The 10,155-nt window shown below is 40.9% G+C and overlaps 1 protein-coding gene across 2 annotated transcripts; it reads right to left on the bottom strand.

The window, feature by feature from the left end:
• Positions 1-1,754: 1,754 nt before the first annotated feature.
• POMC (proopiomelanocortin) lies at positions 1,755-9,544 on the bottom strand. 2 transcript variants are annotated; one of them, XM_087929387.1, is made up of 3 exons: positions 9,403-9,544; positions 5,358-5,502; positions 1,755-2,840 (listed from the first exon to the last, which is right to left on the bottom strand). In XM_087929387.1, exons 2-3 carry the CDS (start codon positions 5,475-5,477, stop codon positions 2,169-2,171), a joined length of 792 nt encoding a protein of 263 aa, XP_087785513.1. In that variant the 5' UTR covers positions 5,478-5,502; positions 9,403-9,544; the 3' UTR covers positions 1,755-2,168. The 2 variants fall into 2 exon arrangements, with proteins under 2 accessions (XP_087785513.1, XP_087785505.1); XM_087929379.1 differs by having other exon boundaries at positions 5,358-5,499; positions 9,403-9,535.
• Between the last annotated feature and the right edge of the window lie 611 nt (positions 9,545-10,155).

The following is a 10,155-nucleotide window of genomic DNA, read 5'->3' as shown; positions in this document are numbered from 1 at the left end:
CTTAGCTTGGCCACCTGTTTCTACAACACTCAAAGAGCCATTTGGACCAGTTTCCCACAGAAAACAAAACACTGGGATCTCTCATCTCTCTCTCCCCCCTCTCTCTTTGTCTGTCTCTCTCTCACACCTCTCTCTCTCTCTCTCTCATCTCTCTCTCCCTGTCTCTCTCATCTCTCTCTCCCTCTCTTTGTCTGTCTCTCTCACATCTTTCTTTTTCTCATCTCTCTCTCATCTTTCTCTCATCTCTCTCTCCCTTCTCTTTTTGTCTTTCTGTCTTTCATCTTTTTTTCTCTCATCTCTCTCCCCCTCTTTGTCTGTCTCTCTCTAATCTCTTTCTCTCTCTCATCGCTCTCTCCCCTCTCTCTTTGTCTGTCTCTCTCATCTTTTTCTCTCTCATCTCTCTCTCATCCCTCTCCCCCTTTTTCTGTCTTTCTCTCACACACATCTCTCTCTCATCTCTCTCCCCCTCTCTTTTTGTCTGTCTGTCTCTCTCTCATCGCTCTCTCCCTCTCTCTCTTTGTCTGTCTCTCGTCTCTTTTCCTCTCTCATCTATCTCCCCTCTTAGTCTGTCTCTCATCTTTCTTTCTCTCTCTCTTTATCTCATCTCTCTCTCCCCCTGTTTCTCTCTTATCTCTCCCCCTTTGTCTGTCTCTATTTCATCTCTCTCTCTCATATCTCTCTCTGTGTCTATCTCTGTGTGTGTGTTTCTCATCTTTCTCATTTCTCTCTTCCCCCCCTCTCTCTCTCATCCCTCTTTCACTCTGTGTATGTATCTCTCGCTTTCTCTCTTTCAACTCTGTCTCTCTGTCTCTCTTTCATCTTTCTCTCTCTCTCTTCTCTCTCTCCCTGACTTTCTTTCGTTCTCTCTCTTTCATCTCTCTGTGTGTGTGGGTTTGTGTCTCACTCATTCACTCTGATTCTCCAGTGCCCTCTGGATCTCACGGGGACTTCTTCAGCCTTTCTTGGTGCTGGACACACCCCGGTAGCTCAGGGAGATGCACGACCTGCTCTCCATCTCAAGACACTCGCCCAACCCGGCTGCAACCAATGCTGCATGTCGTAATGGGCTCCAGGAGGAGGAGAGGACCCCATCTCCCCCAAGCACTCTAAATTTAACTGTGTTGCAAGAGCAGCGGAGGTACCAACAGCAGCAGCAGACAGAAATGGCCTTACTAGTGTTGACCCCTCACCTTCTCCTGAAGATGTTCCAACATAGCAGCTAAATGTGCCTCTCGGTTCTCCTTGTTGGACTCCATTTTCTGTATCAGCCTCTCTTTGGCAGTTTTGATGAAATTGTTGTTGATAGTTTTTGATGAAACTGAGGAGTCAAAACTTGTTATGTGGAAGATCTTTTGGTTGGTTCTCAAGCACACGCTCATTTTCAACCAAATTTTGGCCAAATGAGGTATTCACGATATGGTTCCCCACCAAATTTGGTCACCAATGTAAAGGGGTGGGGCGGGGGGAAGGTAAATACTTAGAGATGGCATCCATTTCCCTTGGGATATGTATATAAAAGTGATTTGGCTTTGCCTGCTTTTTGGTCTACTCAATTCTGAACTAACTCTTGGCTTACAAAGACAAATCCAAATACAGTTTTTTCCCACTCCAAAAATAAACCTTCTCTTAATTTATCATTCTTTTTTTAATGTTGACGCCATTCAACATTGTATCCCTGCCTGCTGCAGGGCTGGAGACTCTGAAATGATAAAGATTGCACTCCAAGTGACCAAAAGACAACCTCAAAGACTCAGTCGGTTTGCAAAAGAAATGTATTAGTAGTAGTATTTTATAACTTTAATCCTTTCATTTACAGTATTGTACAGCTGGTTTAAAATATAAAAATAATCTGTCCCTCTGAAAGATAACTACTCCTTTAGCTCTTCTTCCTGCTTACTTGCACATAATGGCAGATGTCAGCTTAAAGATCTACCACTCACGCTTCCCACCAATTATTGGTATATTCAAAACCAGAAGGCAAACGTGAAAGTGTCTCCTAAGCAATGAGTTTCTTATTTAACATCAATAGGTAAGAACAATGAAAATAAATGATATTCATTAATAATATTATCATGAAATATGTCAGAGAAATTCATAGGTGAGGCGCCCAGACCCTTTCCCCCATTGCTACAATGCCAGGGTACGGTTGGTCCTGATCTCCCTCACCCTTACTGGCCTTTCTTATAAGCAGTTTTGATGATGGCATTCTTAAAAAGAGTCACTAGAGGAGTGTGACTGTGCTCTGAGGTCATGAAGCCGCCGTAGCGCTTCTTCTTGGACAGGGCCGGGGTGTTCCACCGAAAGTGGTGCATCTTGTAGGCAGTATTATCATTTTTTATTTTCCTCAGCTGCCTTTCTCTCTCCACCTTAGTGGCTTTGCTGCTCTGTATTTCCTCCGGGGAATCAAGTTCAGGGTATTCCATCTCCCAGGAAAGGTCTCTTCTGAACTCCTGAGGATAACTCTCCGAAGATTCCTCTTCCACCCCATTTCGATTGACTTTGACGGGTCGCCTCTTCCTGCCCACTGGCTTCCCCCATCGGAAGTGCTCCATTGCATAGGACCTCTTGCCTTCTTGCTTTTCACGGGACTCTTGGTGGCTTTCTGAGTCTCCTTCCCAGCTCTCTTGGGTTTCTGAAGAAGCCGGGAAGAGATCTGCACTGGAGTCACCGGAAGGGTTCTTTCTTTCATTGCCTAAGCTGCCGCCGTTGCTGTTACTCTTCCCAAATTTGTTCCAGTGGATGTGCTTCTGAATATTTTCAGAAAGAGGCTGCATGTGACCATTTCCTGGATATACTGGAGACTCATTGGAGAGGTCCACTCTGCAGGCCCTGAGGCACTCCTGCAATGGAAACAGGGGACAAACAGGGAGATATTGACATCAAAACTACTGTACGCAGTTTCAGTTCAGCCTAAAGCTCCTTCCCCTTCCTCCTTTTCTCAGGGTTAGTGCCTCAGCAAAGGCTCACCAGCAAATCTGCCAGGCATTTGTTAATTTGCAGACAAGTTTTTCTAAAGCTGAACTGTTCTTATTTAAATTTAATTCAGTCGTGTTTAGAATCTTATTAGTGCATGGATCATGTGTTCCTTTAAAGTAGGAAGCAATTTGGGACTGAATCTCACCTAGCCAGTCAAACCACCCTTGTCATGTCTGCTTTTGCATCCTTCCACCGAAAGAATTTCCTATATGTTTCACTTGGGCAGGAACCAGCAAAAACTGCTTTTTTTCAGTGGTGGTAGGTGGCCAAAAAAAAGGAAACAATTTCCACATTACTGAAGCCCTCCCACCTCTAATCCATTATAAATGCCTCATGCCTCCACTATTTTCCCCAGCAAAGAATAGCTATTTTGATCTTTCAAATCTGCAAATTACTGGTTTTGTTACTACATCAAGAAGTTCAGTCTTTCTGTAATTCAGGTCAGGGTTCTGTTTTCCATTGGGAGGGTATCCTCATCACATACCTCGTCTTCCCATGCTCAGTTTAACTATTTCATTTCCATGTGAGATCAAGTCAAATGCAGTTTCAGCAATCAGTTTCTAATGTTCTAGTGTTTAATGTGTGCGTGGTTTAGCACTGCCTACCACCACCAGTTTGTTACATGCTGCCCAGGGGCTGCCATTTGGAAAGATTTTGCTACCATTCTGCTAACATTTGGGGTGTCCCTTGAGGTTTTCAAATCCATGAGGGCTTGCCGCCATGCTGATCATAAGGGTGCCCTTCCCTTCCCATCCTCTCAGATTTGTTGTTGTTGCAAAACACCAAATATACACAACGATGTGGTAGAAGAGAAATATTTTTCTTCTAGCTGGAAACAAGGGATTTCAACTGATTTGTTCAGGTTCAGGAGGCAGGGTTTAGTTATCAGCAACCAAAAAGGGTGTCAATTATTGACATTTATCAGTTGACATCTCCACGAGCTCTAGACATGCAAAGATATGGATCTGCTGTGCATACTGATCTAGATCTGAAAAAGCTAATTATTTCAGAGTTTTTTTTACTTTAATTTTAAAATGCATTGTAAAAGTTTAAGACATGGAAAGACTAGTCGTCTGGAAAAGAAGATCAAAGATAAGACAATAGAGAAATCAAATTCCCATTATCAGCCATTCGGTGGGTAACTCAGCCTAGCTTGCTTCTGGTATGCTCTCCTTCCATAGTCCCTTACATCAATGGGTTCCCTCTCTATAGCTGGATTATACCATCTGAGTTCATGGACCACTACATTCCCCTCCACAAAGGGCATTCAAAGGGAATTCATTGATTTCTGGAAGAGTGGCGCTAAAACAGATGGATTAAACTCCAGCACAGCTTACCATTTTGCCTCAGGTAGAAAAAGAAATGAAATGAAAACAAAAGATGGAAAGTTTATTCCCTCTAATGAAGTATCACATCGCTCTCAGACTTCATGCAGAGAGGGGGGGGAGAGAGAGAGAGAGAGAAAGAGATGACATAAACAGAGGAGGAGAAGGAGAAGAGAAGAAGAAGAAGAAGAAGAAGAAGAAGAAGAAGAAGAAGAAGAAGAAGAAGAAGAAGAAGAAGAAGAAGAAGAAGAAGAAGAAGAAGAAGAAGAAGAAGAAGAAGAAGAAGAAGAAGAAGAAGAAGAAAAAAGCGGGGGCAGGCAGACAGACATTGATTGTGATCTCTGACTTCAAAAAACTTGCTTGCGCTGCTAAGGATCTTTCCAAACAAACATATTGCATTATCACAGTTCCCAATTTCACAACATTTTTAGAGACAGAAGAAGTGAAGACACAAGGAAATGCTAAGAAGATGCATTAAGAATGGGGACAAAGGGGGATAATCTCAAGATTGCTGGCAAAATGTCAGGAGATCTGTTGTCTAAACCACAGTCAGTAAACTCTGAAGCTCAACTTTGTGCTACAGATACTGCCTGTGAAAATCTAGACCAGTATATAGATAATAAGGTATGATTTTATTGTTTGATTTTAATTATGTAATGTGCCCACAATCAGTTGCCGTCTGGATTTTTTTTTAAATTAGCATACATGGTTCTCTCTGAGCTTGGTTGTTTTCTTGCAGACGTTTCATTATGCAAACCAGGTAACATAATCAGTGCTCTGCTGAAGTTACCTGGTTTGGGTGATGAAATGTCTTCAAGACAATAGCCAAGCTCAGAAAGCATCAAGGACAATAATCTCTATTTAATCCCCATATAAGTGAGTAACTCTCACTTATAACATTGGGTAACAAATTCCATACAAACGTTACAAAGCATTTTCTTCGGTTTACCTGAATTTAATTCACAACCTTTTCATTGGATGTTCTAAGTTCTGTGCCATCTCTCCCAAATACAGCCATCTAAGAAAAAGCGGGTGCTAGGTAAACAGTCCACTTACCATCATCTTCACTTCCGTATCTATGTCCCAACACCGACAGAGGCTATGCACTCCTGCCACTGAATGGATGAGCAGAACTCCCATGATGGCCCAAAGACTACTCCACTGGGAGTTCAGCATCTTCAGAGAAAGAAGACTGTTTCTGCTGAGACAAAGACATTGGCCGCCAAAGAAAGCAAAGTAATATAGATTAATGAGAGCCAGTCTGATGTAGCAATTAAAGCATCACACTAGAGACTGTGAGACTGAATCTTTGTCCCACCCTAGAATCCAATTGGGTGAGTTTGGGCCAGTCACTTTCTCTCAGCCCTAGGAAGGAAGCAATGCCAAACCACTTCTAAAAAACCTTGCCAAGGAAACTGCAGGGGATTGTCCAAACCATCTATAAGAATCACACATAATTGAATGGAAGGAAAATAATATGGGTTATAAGTAGCATGAAATGATGGGGCTATCAAATATTTGGTCCAGATTTATCCTAGGCTTACACACCTAGTCCTGGTTTACTTCATTTCTTCTATCTGTATTACTGATGGATAATTGCCATCAAATAAGGATTTTTTTTTCAAGGATTCTAGGAGTATCTCTTCAGAAATCTCTCCCAAAATGTTAACTTTTGGCTAAAGTAGCAAAGTCCTGCTGGCACATTCTTTGGTACCTGCCTACTTATTTTAGTTAAGAATAAGAGTTTGCAGGCTGCAACTCTAACATCCAGTCTCAAGCATAATACATTTCCATTAATGTCTTCAGACTCACATAAACCCTGGGGACATTCTTGGAAAAATAAAATAAATGGTTCAGAGTCAACAGCCCTGTCCTTTGTTTAAATATAATAAAAGAGTTAACCATATCCACCCTGACACCATTTTTGTGGCAATGTCTATCAGAATTCCAGATGTGCTTACTTTATTTGTCCTAAAAGGGAAGAGAACCACTGTTTTAAATGCTAGACAATTCTAGCATTAGTGGTTGGCACTTGTAGAGATATGCATATTTCCTATTCTCTAGCACAGCCAACCCGAACTTATTAACATATTTTCCCACTAATTTTCTTAACCTCTCCCACACATATATGCTGACACATATATGATAAACCCTAATAAAGTTGATTTGCTTCTGCCTTATCCTGTTGTACAAGTCCAGCCACTATGTTTGGCAACCATCGTGGAAGTATAGCAACACAGCCTATCATGATTTGTTCAATAAGCAATTGTTAAAAGAAACCATTCCTTAGAGTAATAATGTGTGAAACTAGCTAGAGATGGTGGTGCTAATGGGTTTCCTAGAATATTCTTCATGTATTTGCTGCCTTGCCAAGAAGGCAGAAGTACAACCTTCATGAAAGGAAGGAGGGAAGGAAGGAAGGAAGGAAGGAAGGAAGGAAGGAAGGAAGGAAGGAAGGAAGGAAGGAAAAAGAAAGAAAGAAAGAAAGAAAGAAAGAAAGAAAGAAAGAAAGAAAGAAAGAAAGAAAGAAAGAAAGAAAGAAGATGGTATGTTATTTTATCCAAAAATCCTGAGTCCCTATGGCTGAAATTAACTATTACTGTGGTTTATGATGGAGTAACTATGTCCAGTACCCAAACCCCCACTAAACCATGCCTAGTTACAGCTGCTAATCCCACAGAAATACAGGAATGAAGTTTATTGCAAAAGAAAAAGGGGTGAAGCTAAACTTCTTTAATGGTAGACTAAGACCTTCACTAGACTACTTGTACTATTCCACCACCACCCTGTCACTTTCTACAAGTCTCTGCACAAATAAGCCTATTTTCTATGTACATTTCTATGTACATTAAAATTATTACAAATCTCCTCCAGATGTTGGGCAAGACTGTGTCATTATTCTTAGCAGGTATTTTCAAGAATGTTCCTATAAATAAACACATATGTTGCAGGGGAAAAGTGATTTTGATTTTTTTTCCCCTCTCTCATTTTAACATTTACATTTCAACTTTCCCCCTCTATTATTTCAAGGTCTGCTGAAACTTTCGCAAACCCATGTGGCTCCAAACAGAAAATGACTAGGCTGCTCTCCAGGAATGTCTATCCTTCTACTACCAAGTTAGTTTGCTAGTCCATCTAGATAGAAGATTAATATTACAATACCAGCATGCCAGTTAAAAGATGAAATCTGAGGAACTTCATTGTATTCTGGAAGGAAGTGTCTTTTCATGAGCCGTTCTTAGTGCATGCACGTAACTCTAAATTTGTGAAGAAGCTGTGGGAGAAACTTAAGCATGCAGGATCCAATCTGGGTTGATCACTGGGACCAAATATTTAGTCTTCTGAGTTTTTGGACTTTTGCTGGAGTTCCTCGGGGAACTTCTCTCACACCAGAAAGTGTTCTCACCAGAACGCAATCTAGTGAGAGAGAAATTCCCTGAGGATGGGCTCCAGCATGAGCCCGAAAACTTGGAAGATTAAGAGCTGCCTAAGACTGACTCAGATTGGATCCTGCAACATTATCCTGGGACATGTATATTTGCCTTCATTCATGAGACGTAAGGATCTTAGCAATTGAAGGAGATACCGGCTTGAAACTTAATAATTAAAAAATGAATCAGAACACAAAAAGCAGAAAACGAGAAGGGAGAAAAAGAAATGGAAATGTATATAGAAGGTTATAGTTGCTTCAACAGTGAGATGGGTGGCATATAAATTTAATTAAATATTTTTAAAGTGAAGAGTTTGGCAAGTCCAACACAGTCTGACTTAGGACATTCCTCTTCCACAGTGAAACTGTAATAGAGTAAAAGAAAAGGCCACAGATAGAGGACCAAGTCTCTTGTGAAGAGTAGACAGCTCATTGGATCCAAGGATATGATTCCTCAAGGAAACCTTAGTGAATAGGATCTAGGCTGGACTTCAATAGCCTCCTTAGGCAGCTTTCACTGATTTCAATGTGACTCATACAGAAAAATTCCGCAGGAGATTGTGTCCATGGTATTTAGGAGAAGAATGGTTAGACACCACCAAATTTCAAGTGAATTCTACTAGAAATTGAATTTCCCTCTTCTTCCCATACCATTACATAATGTTCCCACATTCAGGCTCTTACATGCAAGGGTCTTATACATTTCCTCCATGTAATAACAAAATTGGATTTTTTATATCTCCAAAATAATGGAATTGCTTTTGATTTGCATAGTAGCTCCATGGAAGAATTACTCATCATCAATGTCAAAATTGTGCATTTTCTTTCCTCAGTGAATTAGATCTCCTTTAATATAGCTTACATTCTCATATTTTCCTCCACATGTGTTTTAGGGAATAACTATTTCCCCATAGCAAAATTCAACTGTTATTTCTCCTAGTGGCAAAAAGCAAGCTTTTGCGTGTGTTTGTGTATGTGTGTGTGTGTGTGTATAGTTTTTTTAATCTATCAAAAATGAATTGTATTTTAGAAGAACTGTCATCCCCAGAACTTATACATTACTGAATATGGATTTGAAGCTAGGAGAAAGGATGGGTAAAGAAAAACTCTTAAGGAAAGACACAAAATATTCTTGAAGAATGTCATAACTACAAAGTCCTCTTTCTCAGAAGGCTTTAGTTTCTGCCCTGTCCTCTAATTATTCAACCCGCTTAGGATATTCCCTTCGCAACTGTCTATGCAGGCAGAACTCCTGAACAATTAAGCAGAGAGAAGAAGTTGTCTACAAAAAGAGCAAGCAAAACTATGCATGTGAAATAAGCTCTTGCCTACCACTCTTCACTTGGCTGGGAAAGAAGCAAATAAAAACGGATTAGATCCCCTGTAAATATTGCTATCTGCAATATGATAGAAACTTAGAAACTGGACATGCCATGGATGGCAACTTGCTTCATTGCCTTCAAAGCTACCTCCTGCCATGCCCTGGTCTGAGTTTTTCCCTTCTTGATATTTGTCAGCTGAGATTTGCACCACAGAATTTTAAACTCAATGCTTCTTCACCTACACTTGAAAGAAAATGAATAAAGCAAGCCTTGCCATCCTTTCAGAAATAAACTTACGGGACCAGTGTCTGAAGAATTAAAGTACAGGCAAGGCAAGAGTGTTACTTACCTGTTGCTGCAACAAGAGTTCTCCCTCTTCTCTCCCTCACTTCCTCTCTCGGTCTCTCTCCCTTTCTTCTTCTTAACATCTGCTAGGTTTCAGCTGCAACCCCAGCCCCTTTTTATACCACACAAGCTTGTCTTTAGTGCTACAGCAACCTTCCGGACAGACCTTTTGAAGCAACAATAAAAGGGGAGGTGTCCAGGAAAGCTCCAGGTATACAAGAATGGGAGAGATTAGCAGGCATCCACCAAGACGACGTAAGATACGTGGGGAAAGGATCACAAAAGGCAGCTGGAGGTGAAGAGAGGATTAACACCCCAATGTGAAGAGGACTACCAGGATGAGGCAGAGGAAAATTTCCCCATTTTTAGCCCCTTAAATTGGTTCTGCGGATCAGGTGTAGACAGGTGATTATTATTTTTTTAATTAGAAACCAGACACCCTTTAGTAATAATTGCATATTGGTTCATGGAGGTTTAACACATTATTGCATGCATATTGTACACATCTGTTCAATACTATCTCTCCTTTTTTTCTCCCTTTCCAAATTGCATTCTGTGAAGTTCTTTTGTTCAGCTTGGCAAGACAAAAGAGCCTCAACTGGTGGTCCATATGGTAACATTTGTGTACCACTGTGGTCAGATAGATTTCAGATGACATGACAGTAGGGTACCATGCCTCTCCAGCTACAGTCATCCTTTAACGGAGTCCAACATTTTAAGCAATCCCCTCTAAAGTCCCCCAAATTATAACTGCAGT

Source organism: Pseudonaja textilis, chromosome 1 (assembly GCF_049901715.1).
Source record: "Pseudonaja textilis isolate UNSWEBS1 chromosome 1, rPseTex1.2, whole genome shotgun sequence".
NCBI classification, from domain to species: Eukaryota; Metazoa; Chordata; class Lepidosauria; order Squamata; family Elapidae; genus Pseudonaja; species Pseudonaja textilis.
The sequence above is the reverse complement of the archived record's forward strand: the minus strand, read 5'-3'. Positions and strand labels throughout refer to the sequence as shown.

Coding starts and splice junctions, on each gene's coding strand:
- POMC (XM_087929387.1), bottom strand. CDS start 5,477: ATGCTGAACTCCCAGTGGAGTAGTCTTTGGGCCATCATGGGAGTTCTG. Junction 2,841..5,357: donor ATACGGAAGTGAAGATGATG/GTAAGTGGACTG, acceptor TTTCCATTGCAG/GAGTGCCTCAGGGCCTGCAG.